Source organism: Trichosurus vulpecula, chromosome 1, assembly GCF_011100635.1.
Source record: "Trichosurus vulpecula isolate mTriVul1 chromosome 1, mTriVul1.pri, whole genome shotgun sequence".
NCBI classification, from domain to species: Eukaryota; Metazoa; Chordata; class Mammalia; order Diprotodontia; family Phalangeridae; genus Trichosurus; species Trichosurus vulpecula.
In genome coordinates this window covers 213,934,672-213,954,674 of record NC_050573.1, presented here as the reverse complement: position 1 = coordinate 213,954,674, position 20,003 = coordinate 213,934,672, and the positions used below count along the sequence as shown (strand labels likewise).

Genomic DNA, 20,003 nt, shown 5'->3' with positions numbered 1-20,003 from the left:
ACACAATGTTATTTATAAAATCTTTAATTCTGCCAGGGTACGCTTTAATCTAATTCATCCTCTCAACTTTTTCTAGGGACAAACATCACTTGTGGGTGCCTTTAGATCTTCCTCATTTTGATCAGTGCATGGTATTTCCCTTGAATGGTGCATTATTGGCTTAGTGATAATTCAGACAATCATACCTGAAATCAACTCAAAATCAAATAAAATTATAGTAAATGAGATTTTGCCTTGAATAGCAACATTTCACTAATCACAGTTTAGGGCTAAGTTATTATTATAAGCAATCACATTCTGCAGTTTTACACATGCAGTGGATAACCAGTAGTTGACTCAAAAGCTTAGAAAAAAATGCTGACACCTGCAAATTTCCAGACTAACATATTTCTGTTTTGCCTATTAAACTGCAAGGCACACAATAAAAATCTCTGCATCTAAAGTCAACTATTATTGACTTCTTTCCAAGATGTAACTTCAATATATACTATTTTTTTAGCAAGTATAATTTCATAATTTTCACAAATGATAACCAAAAAGTATATCAGATTAAAACTTATGCTTTACTAAAATAGAACCTAATAAGATTCTTGACTCTGACTGGGAGTGGTCCCAGGTTTTCAAACTCTAACATGTGATCAGCAGGCCTGATAAGATCTTCTGACCTAGCCAAAGCACAAATCCCCAAGGAACCCACAGATAAGGATAGTTTAAACAGGACTTTGTTACTTTTTTTCTCCCAACAGTAAGTTATTAGTATCTATTTTAAAGCAAAATATACCCAATTAAATATTTGTTTTTAAACATTATAGTTTCATTCTTTAACTGTTTAATTCATAATATAACAACCTCTAGATTAAAAGAGAAGTAATTTTTCCAATAGCATTTCTGAAGCAAAGGTTTATCAAATTTTACAATATGGAAGATTTTTGAATTTAAGAATTTCATTTTTCCCAGTTATATGTAAAAACAATTTTAACACTTAGTTTTAAAACTTGCAAATTCTCTCCTTTTCACCCTGCCCCCCCAATTGAGAAGGCAAACAATTCGATATAGGTGATAGATGTGTAGTCATGCTAAACATTTCCACATTAGTCGTGTTGTGAAAGGAAACATAGACCCAAAAAAAAACCCTCAAGATGTAAAAAAAATTGTATTCAGACACCATCCATTCATTCTTTGGAAATGGAAAACATTTTTCATTATAAGTCTTTATGAGTTGTCTTGGATCATTGTACTGCTGAGAATAGCTAAGTCATTCACCACTGATCATCTTACGATGTTGCTGTTACTTTGTAAACAGCACATTTTACTTTTGCATTAGAAGATGCAAACCTTTCCAGGTTTTTCTGAGAGGATCCTGCTTATCATTTCTTATATAACAATGATATTTCATCATAATAACATACCACAATTTGTTCATCCATTCGTCAATTGATTGGCTGCCCCTCAACTTCCAATTCCTTACCCTCAGAAAGGAGCTGTTTATAAATCTTTTTGTACATATAGGTCCTTTTCCTTTTCTGTTTATCTCTTTTAGGATACAGACCTAATAGTTATAGTGCTAGTTCAGAGGAATATACATGGCTTCATAATCCTTTGGGCATAGTTAAAAAGTGCTGTACAGAATGGTTGAATCAGTTTACAACTTCACAAACGGTGCATTAATGTCTCATTTTTCCCCACATCCCCTCCAATATTTGTCATTTTCCTTTTCTATCCTATTAGCCAAATCTAATAGGTATGAGGTAGTACTTCAAAATTATTTTAATTTGCATTTCTCTAATCAACAGTGAATTAGAACTTTTTTTTTTATATGGCTATAGATAGCCTTGATTACCACATCTAAAAACTGTTCATACACTTTGATCTCTGATCAATTGAACAATGGCTCTTAGTTTTATGCATTTGACTTACTCCTCTATATGTTTGAGAAATGAGGTCTTTATCAGAGAAACTTCCTTCAAAATTTCTTTTCACAGTTACTATTGATAACTCTGTTTTCTCCACCCTGTGCCCCTCATTTATTCTACTCTCTCTCTCCTTTCACCATGTCCCTCCTCAAAAGTGTTTTGCTTCTGACTCCTAATCTGCCTCCCCTAATCTTCACCCCTCCTTTTGCCCTGCATTGTCTTATCCCCTTCCTCTCCTACTTTGCTTTAAAATAAGATAGCTTTCTATACTCATTCAAGTGTGTGTGTTATTCCTTCTTTGAGTCAATTCTGATGAGAGCAAGGTTCGCTCATTGCCCCTCACTTCTCCCATCTTTACTTACACTGTAAAAACTGTTTCTTTCTTTTTTGTGCGTAATGCCAATCATGGCAGTACATTCAAGGATCACTGCTCTGATCAATTTCAGGGGTCTAGTTGCACAGTACTATTGACTTTCTATTCAGCAATAACCAAAGCATTGTTCAATAAACCATAGCATAACATTCATGGCAACATCCTTAAACAAAATATATCATATATCTCATATCCACACCTAGGTTACAGAATGTTGCACTCCATTGTATATTGCCTCCAATAAGAACATCACACTACACAATATATATCATTGCATCCCCAAATCAGGGGGAGTCCCAGGAAAAGGTATTCCTTAGCACAACACACCCTTAAGGGGTAGCAGAAAATACCACACCATCCACCCCTAGGTCACAGTAAGAAAAATCCCCTTAATCATTACCAAGCATCCAAACAAAATCCTCTTTCATCTTGACCCAGGGTTGGACTTGAAGTCCCATGGCTCCTCCTCTATAGGCCAACCACACCTGACTCTCACCTGGATTCACACACAGGCAAATCTCAGCTCCTGCACCAGGCCTCAGGTCATGGAGACTGCTAAATTACAAGCTCCTGCCTGACAGCAGGCACCAGGGGTTCCTGCCCACAGCTTCTGTTCCTGGGAAAATGAAGTTTGACAGGGTAGCAACACAAAACCAACACGACCATCTCAATTTACCTCCAAAGACCAGAGGCTCCGTATTAACAGCTCAATTCACTTTAACAGCTCTCAAAAAGGGCTTAAAGCTAAGCCTCCTTCCCATGGGTAGGTCTCTGCTCTACACCTCCACTTGCTTCCATTTGCCTTCAAAGTTCAGAGGCTTCTTCAGCAAGTCTCTGCCATCAAAGGTCTCCTCACTCCCAAAGGCTCTCCTCTGCACCTGGGAAGCTTTCTTCTGTGCCCTCAGAGGTTCTGCCCAGCTCTTTTAGATTTCCTTTCAGCTCAGCACTGGCATCTTTCTTGACATTAGCTCTCTCTCAGTCTTCTTCTCAATGCTTGCAGCTCTCTCAATGTCCTCTCTTCAATGACCTCTTGATGTCTGCTTCTCTCATACTCTGGGCTCTCCTTATATACAGTCCTAGCTTGTATATGATTGGTTAGAACTCAAATCTTTGATTGGCTGAATTCATGCACATCTGATTGGCTAGAACTCAATGCACATACAAATCTCTGATTGGCTAAAACTTGACACACTTTCAATCTGGCAAAAATCCCACCTTGCTTACCATTACATTATGTGAGATCATTTATCCCATTCTAACTCTCCCTTCCCTTTCTCCCAGTATGTTCTTCCTTATCACCATTTAACTCATTTTTAAATATAATCCCTTCATATTCAGCTCACACCTGTGCCCTCTGTCCAAATTGCCCTAATAATGAGAAAGTTCTTATGATTAACAAGTATTATTTTCTCATGTAGCAATGTTAACAGTTAAAACTCACTAAGTCCCTTTTGATTTCCTTTTTATGCTACTCTTGAGTCTTCTTTCGAAAATCAGAATTTTTATTCAGCTCTAGTCTTTTCATCAAGAATGCTTGAAAGTCCTCTATCTCACTGAATATCCATTTTTCACCTGAAGGATTATACTCAGTTTTGCTGGGCAGGTGATTCTTGGTTGTAATCCTAATTTATTTTTTGCCCTCCAGAATGTTATATTGCACGTTACCTGATCTTTTAAGGTAGAAGCTGGTAAATCTTACATTATACTGGCTGTGGCTCCACGATACTTAAATTGTTCCTTTCTGACTGCTTGAAATGTTTTCTCCTTGACTTGGGAGCTATCGAATTTGACTATATTCCTAGCAGTTTTGTTTTGGGATCTCTTTTAGGAGATGATTGGTGGATTATTTCAATTTCAGTTTTACCCTCTACTTCTAGAGCATCAGGGAAGTTTTCCTTTATAATTTCTTGAAAGATGATGTCTAGGCTTTTTTTCTTTTATCATGGCTTTCAGATAATCCAATAATTTTAAATTATCTCTCCTGGATCTATTTTCTAGATCATTTGTTTTTGCAATGAGATATTTCACACTGTGTTGTATTTTCTCATTCTTTTGATTTTGTTTTGTTGTTTCTTGGTGTTTAACAGTCATTAACTTCCATTTGTTTATTTTTAATTTTTAGGGAATTATTTTCTTTTGTGAGCTTTTGTACCTCCTTTTCCATTTGGTCACTTCTACTTTTTAAGGAATTTTTTTTCAGTGAATTTTTGTGTCTCTTTTTCCATGTGGCCAATTCTGCTTTTTGAGAAATTCTTCTCCTCATTGGCATTTTGTACCTCTTTTACCATTTGGTTTTTTAAGATATTTTCTTTGGTACTCTCTTTGCCTCCTTTACCAAGCTGTTGACTTTTTTCATGATTTATTTTTGCATCACTCTTATTTCTCTCCCCATTTTTCCCTCTACTTCTCTTATTTGATTTTCAAAATCCTTTTTGAGATCTTCCACAGCCTGAGACCAATTCATATTCTTTTTTGAGTGTTTAGATGCAGAAATTTTGACTTTGTTGTCTCTTCTGAGTGTGTGTTTTGATCTTACTTGTCACCACATTGCCTTTCTATGTTCAGAATTTTCTGTTGTTTGTTCATTTTACCAGACTATTACTTGACTTTTAGGTAGAGGGCATATGGTCCTGAGCTTCATGGGTTTTGTGCAGTTGTTTTCAGAGGTACTTCTAGGGACCTGTAAGTGTTCCTTTCTTCCATTGTGGTATGATTTAAGGAGAGGTGTTTCCTGCTCTCCTGACTGGTGCTCTGGTTTGTGAGTGACCACATGCAGTCATTTCTGCCCTGGTACTGTGATGAGTGTCTCCACTCCACTGAGACTGCAAGCTCTGGTAAGCTGGTATTCCTCCTTACTCTGGGAATGCCTGAGTATGGGCAAGGCAATGGAGTCCTGCCTCAATGCCAGCAAAGAGACCTCTGTAATCTCCTTCAGACCAATTATTTGACCCTCTTGCTATCTGTGGGCTGAATGCTCCAGAAGTAGTTGTGCCATTGCTGATACAGTAGCTCCAAAGACCTTCCTGGTTTGCTCAGTCTGGGTCCTTGCTGGTACAGCCTGTTCTGGACTGTGTTCCACTCTCTCCAGGATGCAACTGACCTTTCCTACCAACCTTCTAAGTTGTCTTTGTCTGGAAAATTATTTCACCTCATCCTTTTGTGGGTTCTGCTGTTCTAGGAATTGCTGTATTACATAATTTAAAGGTGTTTGGAGTGATTTGGGGGAGATCTCTGTTGAGTAGCTGCCTTTTCTCCACCATCTTGGCTCTGCCCAATATTAAAGATTTTAGAAGTACAATAATAACATACATGATATATTTAAAACAGGAAACAAAACTTATAGCCAGTCAGATGATATCAATTCAATTGAATGCATTTCAAAGTTATCATAGAAAATCATCTTATTATTTTTGATATATTATACTAATCACATCTAAAACCCAATATATAGTAAACCTTTATGGGGCAATTAAATTTAAAGAAATAATAATAATTAACATTTATCTGGGTATTCTCACATTTCAGCCATGGTGTTAAAGACTTCACTATTAGATGAGCCTTACAATAACTTAGGAGGTAGGTGCTAGTATTAATATTCCCTTTACAGATTAGGAATCTGAGGTACATGGAGGTGAAACAACTTGCTTAAAGATGGACTTCATTATAAACTGGAAAGACTTATATAAACTGATGCTGAGTGAGGGGAGCAGAAGCAGGAGAACATTATACATGATTACAGACACATGGTATCTGTAAGGACTAACGTTGATAGACTTGGCTCTTCTTATCAATGCAAGGTTCAAATACAGCTCCAAAAGACTTATGATGGAAAAAAGCTATGCATATCCAGAGGAAGAATTACAGAGTCTGAACTCAAACTGAGGCAAACTATTTGCTCTCTTTTTTTTCCTTCTTTTTTGGTTTCATTTCTTCTTTCTCATGTTTTGTTCCATTGGTTATAATTCTTCTTTACAACTGGACTATTTTGTAAATAAGTTCAATGTGAAGGTATATGTAGAACATATATTGGATTGCATGCCATCTTGGGGGGAAGGTGAGGAGGGGAGAGAAAATTTGGAACTCAAAAACTTTTGGAACTGAGTGCTGTAAATAAAAAATAAATTTAAAAAGAAAGAAATAACTTGCTTAAGGTCACACAGCCAATAAATTTCTGAAAATTGATTTTAACTTATGTTTTCCTAATGCATGCATTTTCCAGCATAAAGCCTCAACGCAGGATAGGAAATGTGATTTCCATTAAGTTCTGATTTAAAACAATTACTTGAATAGGAAAATGCATCTCACTGTTAAAGAGACCATTTGACAATTTAGTTACAGGATAACCCTCAATCAAATTAAGTTAGGATTTATTTTCACAAATCTAAAATCTCAATGTTTTTCTAATGGCCATTAGCTGGCAGCACCAAATTTCATGGCCCATTGTTTTCAGTTAGTTCATATTCAAATTTTTATAGTAGCAGAGTCTCCAGAATTTCTCTTTTTATTTTTCCATTTAGAAAAGATAGATTTCTATATCCAAGTGTGCATGTACACACATGCACACACAGACATATATGTGTGTATATGTATATATGTATATATGTGTGTGTATATATATATATATACATATATTAGTCCTTTTTAATGAGAATGAGGTTCAAGCATTATCTACAACTGCCACATTTCCCCCTTCACTATAAAAATTCTTCATTCATTCCACACCTCTTTTACCTTTTTATGTGAGAAAACTTTCCTCATTTTACTTCTTCTTTCTCCCATCTCCCTGTGCATCCCTTTTTAACACCCAGTCATTTTTTGGGGAGCTCATTCTAACATGATGGACTCATACCCATGCCCTATGTGTATTTAAACTCTTTTAACTGCCATATTAATGATAAAATGTTTAGGAATCATGTCTCATTTTCCCATATGGGAATGTAAGCATTTTAACTTTATTGAGTCCCTCATGAGAACTCTTTCATATTTACTTTTTAATACTTCTCCTGAGTCTTCTTTTTCAATCTCAAAATTTTTTATACAGGTCTGGTATTTTCATTAGAAATTATCAAAAGTCCTGAATTTCATTCAATATACATTTCCCCCCTGAAGGATTATACTCAGTTTTGCTGCTTAAGTTATTCTTGGTCATAATCCAAGTTGCTTTATCTTTTGGAATGTCATATCCCAAAACTCCCACTCTTTCAATGTGAAAGTTGCTAAATCTTGTGTGATCTTTTGTGGTTCCACAAAATTTGAATTGTTTCTTTCTGACTGCTTGACCTGGGAGCTCTGAAATTTGGCTATAATATTCCTGGGAGTTTTCATTTTGTAATCTCTTTCAGGAGATAATTGGGATTCTTTTAATTTTTATTTTTACCTCTGGATCTAAGATATTAGGTTGGTTTCCCTTGATAATTTCTTTAAATATGATGTTTGGGATCTTTCTTTCATTATGGTTTTAAGGTAGTCTAGTAATTCTTAATTTATCTCTCCTCAATCTATTTTCCAGGTCACTAAGGTGCAAAATGACTGAAAAGTTAGGAGTATGTTAAGTTATGAAGGGCTTTGAATGTCATAACATTTTGTTTTTGATCCTGATGGCAATAGGAAGTTATTGGAGTTTATTGAATATGGGGATGACACACTCAAACATGAGCTTTAGTGGCTGAATTGAGGATGAATTGGAGTGGAGAGAGACCTGAAGTAGGTAGACCCATGAGCAGACTATTGTGATAATCCAAACATTAGGTGATGGGAGCCTGCACTACAGTGGTGGCAGTGTAACAGAAGAGAAGAGGGTATATTCAGGAGATGGTAAAAAGGCTAATTCAACATAACTTGGCAACAGATTGGACATGAGATATGAGGGACAGTGAGGTGACCATCATGACGTCTAGGTTCAGAATCTGAGGGAAGGGGAGGATAGTATTTTCCTCTACAATAATAGGGAAGGTAGAAGTTGGGAAGAGTTGCAGGGGTGGGGAACCTGCAGTGTCAAAGCCACATGTGGCCCTCTAGTTCCTCAAGTGTGGCACTTTGACTGAATCCAAACTTCACAAAACAAATCCCCTTAATTCAAAGATTTGTTCTATAAAATGTGGATTCAGTCAAGACGCTGCACCCGAGGACCTTAAAGGCCACATTTGCCCTCAAGCCACAGGTTTCCCACACCTGGGTTAGGGGCTAAAATCATGAGACTGGTTCTGGGAATGTGTTAAAGATTTCTACTGGATATCCAGTTTCAGATATCTGAAAGGCAGTTGGTGATGGGAGCTTGGTGGTCAATAGAGAATTGAGGGACGGTTAGGAAAATTTGAAAATCAGTAGCACAGAAATGGTAATTAAATTCAAAGAAACTGATGAAATCACCCCAAGAATTTTTTCAACTGAAAGTAGGAGGATGATCAACTGATTAATTATAACAGAACTATTAGCATTCCCATAACAAGTTATTTTTAGCATTGATGATAGTCTTTCATATTTTATCATAGCCACATGACACTATCTTGTATTTGTCTTTTTTTTAAAAAAATGAGCTCATCTTTGAGCTTCCTGTGCAACCATATTGGCTTCTCTCTTCTGTTTCTCAGTATAATTATGATTTTGTTTAAACAATCAGACTTTAATTTTAAAAAATCTTATAATCTGTTATGCTATAGGCAATTGAACTCCAGAAACATATTAAATACTTACTAAATGCAAGGCAAAGTACTACACTATAGAACTACCACATTGAAAAAAACATTACATTTTTTTTTTGCCCTGAAGAAACTGGCAATCCAGCAGAAGATAGAATACTATAGTAATAACTGCAACACAAACCCCAATATAATCAGTACATAGGAAACATGGTGTTATGAGTGATTTAGTCAGGTGGAATCACTTCTATTCATTTTAGTTAAAAACAAACAAACAGGAAGAATCCAGTAGATCCAGGAGCAATGTCTAGCCAATAATTGTGCCAGCAATACCCTCCAAAAAAGACAATTTGGGGGGGGGGATAAGGGATTATTTTTGTGAGTGAATTTCAAGGCTAGTGGCACAACTTTAGACATATTTTTCTAAAATGAGAATAGAGATTATCAGACTTAAGTCTTTGGACTTAAAAAAAAGATTCTTCCTACATTATTAATGATTCCAGGGAAATTTTTCAGAAAGCCATGAGAAATATGCCAACCCAGGGGAAGACAGATGGGGAATTGTATTTTTGTGTCTGTATCTCCCTCCCCCAGGCTTCTTTTATGCTATAGCTGGGCTTCTAAGGGTTAAACTGATCAGGAAATTCATGGATTAATAAAACCCTTCGGATAAACTTCAGACTAAATATGTGATATGACTACCTGATATCAAATTATAATGTTGTAAGGATATATTTATCATCCTTAGACCTAAAACCTATTATGAACATATAGCCGTACTAGAGGAGATAAAGAGAATTAATAATTTATTGACTTAACCAGGAGGATTTAAAGTCTAGTGGAGGAGTTGCTTTATAAAACATGTGCTCTTTAAATGTGAAGTATTATTAAGATTATGATTGTAATTATTAAAGGGGAATAAAAAATATCAAAATAACTAGAATATAAAATAGAACATGATAATGCAAAAGAGAGATTCAAAATCCCTACCCTAGGAGATGTGAGAAAAGAAATACCAATGTCAAGTAAGGAAGAATTTAATGGGCGAGGTATGATGGCAGCTGGGCTTTTAAGAATGGATAGGAATTTGACACGTTGATAAAATAATGATAATGATAGTAATGATGGTGATGATAATATCATTTGATACAACAACCCTGGAAGGGAGGTACTATTATGGTTCCTACTTCACAAATGAGGAAACTAAGGCAAACAGAGGTTAAGTGATTTGCCCAGCATCACACAACCAGTAAGTATATGGGGTGACTGGATTTGAATTCAATTCTTCCTGACACTAGGCCCAGCATTCTGTCCACTTTAGTCATTGGACCTTCTAGCTGCCAATATAGTGAATATGCATCCTAACCATGAGGACATAGAATCATACATATCATCTTTTACCTGATTTAAACACACACATATTAATACACACATATACACATATATATGTATATATACAGATACATACACACAGATACATATACATGTATATACATATATATATATATATACATACATACACACATATATCTACATCTGTTTCTAAATCTATCTATCTATCTACCTAACTATATGCTTTTCTAAATTCTAGGGCACTGAATTTCCTTTGTTCACTATTACAATCTTGTCCCTAGTTCCTGTGACTTTCATGTTAACTGTTAGTTCTTGCTTTTGTTGTAACAAAGGACAAAGTCATAGATGCATTTCTTGCTTCCCTTAACTTTTGAGAAATGAAACCAATAGCAAGACAAGGCAAGTACCTACTCCTGCTTTTCTGTTAGCAGAATTAGTGTACTTGGAAAGAAATTCAATTTTGTTTCCCAGTTCACATAATAAATAAAGTCACAATAAAACTGGTATCTAGTAAAATTCCTCTGAAAATCCACTTAAGAAGTGAATAAAAAGGATTTATCATTGGTACAACTATTATTTGAATGTATAAAGATATTTTAAAGTCTTGAAAATAAAGCATTCAGTTGAGTAATTTTAATAAGGACTCGACAATCATGTTTCTATCATTTTTTCCCATTGGGAAGGAAGGAAGGAAGGAAGGAAGGAAGGAAGGAAGGAAGGAAGGGGGAAGAGGATAAATGTATATGTATGTATGTATATACACACATACATACACACACATACACACATATATAGTACTTAATATGTGCCAGGCACTGTGCTAAGTGAAATTTTTCAAATATTTTTTCATTTGATATACCATACATATTAGACAGTTTAACTTTAAGCCCATTTCTGTTTAAATTAGCCAAGATTCTGAAATGATAAAATATAATATCAATTCAATCTTGCTGTATGTTTGTATATATAAAGTTCTATTAGCTATTACCTGAAAATATGTTTGCATTATGGGTGGTTGAATAAATAACATAAAAGATTCTAGAGTCTATTTGGGAATAAACTAACATATTTCTTGCCTCATACTGCATTATGGAAACAGCAATCTAGAGCTTAGAGGGACTACTAAGGATATCTAATGCAATCCCTCTATTTTATATTTTAGAAAACTTAGACCCTACAAAGCTTAGTGATTTACCCAAGGTCACAAAAAGAATAACTTCCAGTGGGGAAATTTGAAATCAAGTCATTTAGACCCATAGCTTGTGTTCTGCCCATCAAAATATACTGCCTCTCTTATTCATCTTTTTTTGTTTGTTTTAATTCACTTATATTTCTGTGCTTTTAATGTTATATTTAAAATATTTCCATTTCTAGCTAACTTCAAAATTTCTCTCTCCCTCTCTCTCTCTCTCCCTCTCTGTCTCTCTCTCTCTGTCTCTGTCTCTCTCTGTCTCTCTGTCTCTCTCTGTCTCTCTCTCTCTCTCTCTCCACAGAGGAAATTCTCTTCTAGAATTCACAAATGAGTTGTTTAAAAGTCTGGAGTGTAAAATAGTTTGCAATGATTATTCTACTTGACCCCGGAAGGAGTAATAGGTGGAAACTTCAAAGACACATATTTAGGCTTGATTTATGGGACAACAAACAAAGAAACAAAAACTTTCCATCAATGAAAGTTGTCCAAGAGTAAAAGTGGGTACTTTAGGGAAAAGTGGGATCCTCTTCACTAGAGGTCTTCAAGTAAAAGTCAAATGGCCATGCTTTGTATATGTTGTGGAGGATCCTCTCAGTCAGGTAGGGATTAAACTAGATGGCATCTGAGGTCCCTTCCAACTCTGAGATTCAGTGGATACAATCATAATTACAGGAATTTAATTCAAAAGAAGGCACTGATTTCTATAAAACAAATGCCCATAGAACTTTATTAGTGGTATTAGCTGACAAAAATATTGAGATGCACAGTTAGATAGGAAATGTGCCATATGCCATCTTATACCTGAACACAACAGGACATCTCCTTAATAGCTCTCTTAATATCCTTACTATGCTTGGGTTTGGGAGAACATATGGTATTTTGCCTGCTTAGTCATGCTTTTCCATGCTAATCTTGGTCGACAGTATTTGATGCTAACGTTTGTTCAACTATAAATAAAAAAAAACATAATTTATTCAAAGTTCCTTAGCTTTTTACTTTCTAAATCAATTTCTAGTTTGTTCTTATAAGTCCACACATATCCTCATAGAACCATTGGATTTAGACTTAGAAGGAATCTTCAAGATAATTTTAAAGATGAGGAAAGTAAGACCCAGAGATGTTAAAGATTTGCCGCACAGTCAGTTGTCAGGAATAGCTGTTTCAAAGTCCTTCCTTGGGAAGAGGGAGGGAAATAGTCAATTGGAGAGAATTCAGGAAAAGCTGAATGGCAGGGCCTGTATATACACAGATGTGCTTAAATAATCACATGTATAAATAGTATAGCAAATATAACTGATTGAAACGTGCTTTGTTTAAATCAAAACTTTTAAATATATCCAGGACTTAAGCAGTTTCTAGGGTCTGCATAATTCTAATAATTATAGTCTTTGGTGTACACTCCAAGTTATTTATGTCCTTTTTTAACAGTGGTGACCACAGTCTTTGTTCTAAAGAACAAGTGACTGACAAAAAATGTTTCTCTCCTCTTAGGAGTTGGGGATCGTGAGGCTACAAATGATGGATACTGAGGAAGTGATTAGATGGATTCATTTGGTTTTTAGTTTTGCTTAGATGTTTTTATTTCTTATGAGGGTATGTTCAAAGACAGGGCTCTATTGAAAAAATAATAACTGTCTTGAACAAAAAAGGTATCAGTAAAACTTTTTTTAAAAATGTACTGCGTTACCCAGAACTTAATGAGCATCTTATATTTGTTCTGACAAGAGAAGAATATGGGGATGTTCTGAAGCCAGCTTGAATCACCTCACAAAAACAGATTGTTAAATTTTCACTGTGAACATTTACAAACAATACAGATCAGGGTTTGATTTATTTTTTTGTTGATTGTCTATAGTTAAACTTAAGAAAATTATGGAGAAATGTTAATAATGTGAATTATTCTTAAAAATGTAGCATATGAACTTTTCCCTCCAGAGAGCCTGTTGTTAATCATTACTAGCAGATCGCTGGAGTATCACATCTCTTATTCTGTAAAGTTGGTCTTTTAATTTAGCCTAAGAATATATGAGTATTTTGTTTTTAAAAAATGTTTGTAACTTTTGATTTTATATTACCATAATTTCTGGAACCTATATCCTTTCCAGAATTGGCCCTATCTGTAAGAAAAAAAATCAAATTAGTGAAGATTCACAACATCTAGAAATCTACACACCATTCTGTTATCCTAGTCCTTCTTCTCTTTATAAGAAGGTTGGGGGTGTTTCATTATCTGTTCTCCAGTCACTATTGTTTTTTCCCAGTTTCTTTGAATTTTGTGCATTTCTACTTTGCATTGTAGTCATACTGTTAAATCATGTTGAGCTTGCAGCTGACAATAATCCTTATATCTTTTCCACAAGAACTCTTATCTAGGCATTCCACCCCAAACTTACAGTTGTGCAGTTGGTTATTTGAAAATAATATGAATATTTCATTTACCTCCACTAAATTTTATCCTATTTAACTTAGCCCATCCTGTCAGCCAGCTGAATGTTCTTGGATCTTAATTCTGTTAAAAGTATCTGCTATCCCTGTGCTCGCTGAAGGTTTGATAAGGGCACCATATGACTTTATCCACATATTTTTTTAAACTATTGAACAACAAAATTGCATCAACAACAGATCTCTGAACCACTTTCCTCAAGAGTGATAGATAAAATAATTACGATTTTTATGACTGATAATTCTGCCAGTTCTCAATATTTCTAGTTCTTATCTTTAACCTCACTTTTCTCCATCTTCACAATAATGATATCATGAGAGATTTTTTCATTTGCCTTATTGAGAGTTTTATTTTTTATTAAGAATAGAGAATTCCCTTAATCTACCAATCTAGAATATTCTTGTAAAGAATTATTCTTGAAGAGCCCATACTGACTAATGATCATGACATTCGGATATCTCTAAGGAAAAATTTTTCACAACTCTTATTAGCTTTATGACAATTCAACTTGCTGATATTTAGTTTTATCTCCTATAAAATGAGGAAGTTAGATCTGATGACCTCTGAAGGTACTTCCAGCCCTGATGGTGTATATTTTCCTTTTTATCCTGTGAGGAGCAGGTAGAATTGTATAGGTAAAGACAAAGGGAAAGAATAGCATAACATCTAAATATCAGTGTCATGTTGGCAAAATGATAGATAGATAAATTGATAGTGCATATATGCATGTATATTTATATATGTGCACATATACATGTGCATGCTTCTATGTACTTGCATGGATATGTGCAAATATATATTTCTATGTGTATGCATATGTATATATATATGCATGTACACACACATACAAGAGAGAGAAATGAATTAACTAATTTGACTTGAACTAAGGTTTAGGGATTCTAAGCAGCTAGGGGTACAAATATATAGATAGGCTGGGGTTAGATTGTGGAGAATCTTGAATGCAAAGCATAGCAGTATGAAATTTATTTATTAGGAATTAGTCATTGAAATTTTCTTAGTAAGGAGTGACATGACAATAACAACATGTTTGAAAGGTAAATCTAACAAAAGCAGTCCACATTGATTGGAATGTGTATAGACTGGAGAAAGAGGAAAGATACTACTGGAGTGTTCCTGATGAGATAATAATGAATTAAAACTATGGTGAGTTAAGATGTCCATAAGGAAAATAAAGTACATAAGTTTTGTTATTGCAGTGCCTCTCAGAAGCATTTTTTTCACTTTTTTTTTCCTCCAAATGCCTGATTGAGTTCCAAATGATTTAGGAATAAAGAACTCTGACCTCTTAATGAAAATAGCATTGCTCTAATGCAAATGTGGAGTATTGCTACCATGAGTACTTTTCAGTAAAAATTCATAGTGTTTACTCATTTATATTTTTATAAAGCAACATTTTAAAAACCCATTATTCAAAATAATGCTCAATTTAATAAATAAAGTATTGGGTTGCTATCAGTTTGAAAAAAAACTATATACCATTTTCATCAATTAAGACCACCAGCATGATAATTGGCTAAAATTAATTTGTCTTTATTAATCTGTTAAAGATATTGGAGAGGCAGCAAACTGCAAACTATGTTTTCACTACCCTGTTTCATGAGGGCCCATTAGCTTTGATAATTGAGATTTTACAACTGAAAGCCAAGGCCATTATAGAAATGGTCTGTGTATTTCCATTAGAAAGGATTTTTATATTGCAAGATAAATTAAATTGCTTTTAAATATGCAGTTTATGTGTATTCCAAGGGGATAGGATACAGTATGTTGGCTGTATCATTTTTATTCATGGTTTTGAGTTGGCTCTTTTCTCTTTTAATTCCCTAATTTTCTGGTTCTCTTGAGATATAAAGGAAGAGTATGCTTACACTGTATTTGAGTTTTTGTTGCCTTGGAAACTGAAATGATAGTTTATCAAATAAGCTTGGATACCTTCAAATACATGTCTATAATAATAGCACCAAGAATTTGCTTTCTGTCCGATGAGATACTAGTAGAAAGGCAAATTATGGGCATTAGAACTTTTTTCTGGGTCATTCATTTAGTAATAAGTACATTTTGCACTTAAATACAAATGTATTAAATTATTATATTATTATTTGAACCATGTAATCATTAAGAATATTTTGCTAATTCTGGGTTTAGGATCAAATTGTAATGTTCAAAATGGATCGCCTTTGATGACCTCTATATTTCTAAAAATATAAATAATTTTAAAATATTTGAAATAACAATTTAATAAAGTTAATAAGTTTTTTTTATTTTTATGCACATTTAACTTTAATACATATACTTTATTTTGTGTTCATAAATGATTTAATTAGTATTAAGTTTGGTAGCCAAATCATTTGTCACATGCAAGAAAGAGAAAGACAGAGAGACAGACAGATAAACACGATGGAGATTCCAAACACTGTGTTAAGTTTGAGGGATATAATCAGAAAAAAAGTGAGTTTCTATTCTCAAAGTATTTACAATCTAACTGGGGTAGATAACACATTAAAGAAAGATGACTTATAGAGCAGATGGAAAGATCTAAGGCTCTTTTGAGTGCATTGACTACTCAGATGGACATGTGTTAGGTTTGGAGGGTAAAATCAGTTGGTAATATGGTTATCTACCATCATACTAGGAGAATAATCAGGCACTCCTCAAGCATCCAAGCTGTGTGTACAGCCATCTCTGCAGGGTGTTCCTAAAGTCCGGACACATAGGCAAAAATGCATATTTTCAAGAAATGAAATGAATGAAATTTTCAACCACATTTTATTTAATTGGAATATTAACAAATAACATCTTAAGTATAATTTCCATCATTTGTGTGATGCAAAGGTTGATGCACTTTGTAAGGTTCATGTAAACTTGATGCAGTAACTCCACATTGCCATCTATTTTTCTATGTGTCCAGACTTTAGGTACACCCTATGCTCTGCAACTTTTCAGAAGAGTATGGAGGGGTCTGACCAACATCATTAAGGAAGAAAACAATGAGCCTGAGGGATATACTTACTAGAACGATGAATCTGGGTACACTGTATAGAGGGAGGAATGGGCAGAAATTTTCAGGTTGAAGTATCCTTTTTGGTAGTGACATAACCCATTTGAATAAACATGATGTAGAATGTGAAGTGCCTGGGGTCAGTTCCTTCATTCAGTTCCCTTGCCATCCTTAGATTTATTTCCAAAGTTTCTACTTACAAAATCCCTCATGCACAACAGTCCTTCATTCTGACTGTTGATTTCCCAATAACAATTTCAAGTATCACCATGGAAGGCATATCTGTAACTTCTAAACCGACAGTGGTAGTCACACTTAGCCCAGAATATGTATGTCTTAGGTCAATATCTTTTCTGGAATGGAGATTGTCACTAAATAGTGACATCAGATTTAAACTTAGCTTTGTCCTAAGTATTCCAGGGTTGTAGTGAGGTAAATATACAATTTAAGTAGAATATCTTCCTTTGGTTACTGTTATATGTCATGGATGGGGTGAAGATTATCTATCTATCTATCTATCTATCTATCTATCTATCTATCTACCTATACCCATATGTCTATCGTATCTACCTTCTGTGTATTTATATGTATATGTATATACAGATGTATACATTTGTATATATACACATAGGCATATGCATACATAGATAATATTTTGTTAGTATATGTTTATAATATGTACACACACATACATATACACATAGATACAGATATCTCTATATGTTTGTATACATATAGATATTTGTCTCTAAAAAGTAAAAGGGAAACACACATATGAAAAACAAACAGGTATATGCAGGAGGCACTGGTTCAAGGGAGAAAAAGGAAGAGGCTTTAGCAAGTCAGAGCTGGGAAAGACACTCTCTCACCTTCATATACTGTTGGGGGCCTGGGATCCGAGGGTCACACACTGAGTTTGCAGTGACCCAGTTCCTTGGAGATGTGGCAAAGAAATTTGGGCATGTCTCATTTGATCCTGACAACAAACCTTTCAGGTGGGTGCTATTATTATCCTCATTTTATAGATTAAGAAAGGGAAGCAAACAGAGCTTAGGTCACTTGCTGAAAATCACACAATTATTAAGTGTCTGAGGCCATATTTGTACTCAGCTCTTCATGATTCTAAGCCCCAAACTCTATACCTGAAGCACCTAACTGCCCCTAGAGTAAAATGAAAATTTTCGAGTATTCTTGTAAGCTAACTGATATAGAGAGTTAATTTGGATAATACAAAATTTAAAAATAAAATGTGTATACAAACATATACATTTAAATTTTAAAATAATATAAGCACATATATGTGCAGACATATGCACACATATAGTGCATGTACATGTATATAGGTAAAAATACATGTTCACATAAATACATATATACATATATTTTTATAAAAAATAAAAAAGAGGCAGCTAGGTGGAGCAGTGTATAGAGCACTGGCCCTGGAGTCAGGAGGACCTGAGTTCAAATATCTCCTCAGACACTTGACACTTATTAACTGTGTGACCCTGGGCAAGTCACTTAACCCTGATTGCCTTGCAAAAACTAAAAATAAAATGAAAAATATTTTTTTTTCATTTTCATCATCCAGTGCAGTTGTTTATATGTATATGTACGTGTGTGTCACTGTCACTTGTAAACATATATGCATGTCTATGATTTTGGGGGCCTAGCTTACTCCTAGAAAACTTATAAATTTCCACTTTGTACTCTATCTATCTATCTATCTATTTATCTATCTCCCTATCTATCTGTCTGTCTGTCTCTGTTTTACTGAAAATTTCTGATTTACAGAAAGAATTTATCAGTTCAGGTATATATGGTTGTTTGTTTTCTTATTTATTTGAACAAGATGTTTAGATTTATCTTAGAAAATATTTCATCCAATTGTAACCTCCAAAGTTCTCCTACTAAAGAAAGATGGAAAATTGAGATCATTGTTACTATGCATTTAACATTGAAATAGGTAGATTTTGACTTACTTTTCAGACCCTATTTCTGCCCCCACCCTTCATTGTATAGATTATTGTTTTAGGTTTCTCTCCTATTTTATAGACCTGATCATATAGGCTTCATTTTAAATCATCCCTTCCCCTCTTGTGATTAGTGAAGTGTCATTGTGCTCTACACTCATGTGACTCATGTGCAGAGTTGGACAACTGATGATAAAAGCATATGCTGGGGTTCAAATAAGATCAATTAAGATACCTAATTCCAGCTTTAATCTGGTTAAGTAAAATCAAGAAAGATTAATTAATTTTTGTTTTTGTTCAGTTTTTTAATCATGTCTGACTCTGTGATCCCACTTGAGGTTTTCTTGACAGAGATAGTGGAGTGGTTTGCCATTTACTTCTCCGGCCCATTTTACAGATGGGGAAACTAAGGTAAAATGTGTTCACTGCCACAGTCACAGAACAAGTAAGCATCTGAGACCAAGTTTGAACTCAGGAAAATGAGTCTTCCTGACTCTAAAACCAGCAAAGATTTTTATACTGAAGAACATTTCTATTTATCCCAGGTATTCCTTTCTGGATGTTCCAGTCATTTCCACATTTTCTTCTTTTTCCTTCCAGATTCAAGAGACAAAAAAATGTGTGTCCTGCATATGGAATCAAAGTGAGTCCTAAATATGCTTTTGAGGACTCCACAGAAGCTGAGTATGAGGAGGAAGGTGGCCAGTCTATTTCATGAAGCACCTGGGGACATGTGGGTTTGTCAAATTAGAGTTGAAGAAAAAGATAACAGAAATAGAATCAAGAAGGGAAAATCAATTGGAACCACCTCAAATATACGTTTTTTATAAAATGTAAAGTATCATAGGATATTTTGTAAGCTTTTTATCCAATACCAACAATTTTTGCACAAAACAAATTTACCTACCTTGTTTTCTATAAAAAGAGAGGTTGAGATTTTAAGTGTGAATTATATACCCTGTGAATTTTTTTTTCCTAAATCACTTCTTCAAATTTTGCACCTCCCTCTTTTATTGTCACTGAGAAAAGTTGCGAAATTTTAAATGTGCTTTGTAAAAAGTAGAGACCACAGCTTGTAAGATTGTGGGGAAAAAGTTAAAGCTTC

General features: G+C 34.5%; 1 protein-coding gene across 1 annotated transcript in view; it reads left to right on the top strand.

Moving 5' to 3' along the window:
• The window catches only part of CCDC102B (coiled-coil domain containing 102B), a 797,015-nt gene extending 777,399 nt beyond the window's left edge, over positions 1 to 19,616 (top strand). The window contains exon 9 of the mRNA XM_036736648.1: positions 19,499 to 19,616. Within this exon, the coding sequence (XP_036592543.1) occupies positions 19,499 to 19,616 (118 nt within the window). The remainder of the gene's footprint in view (positions 1 to 19,498) is intronic.
• The last annotated feature ends 387 nt before the right edge of the window (positions 19,617 to 20,003 follow it).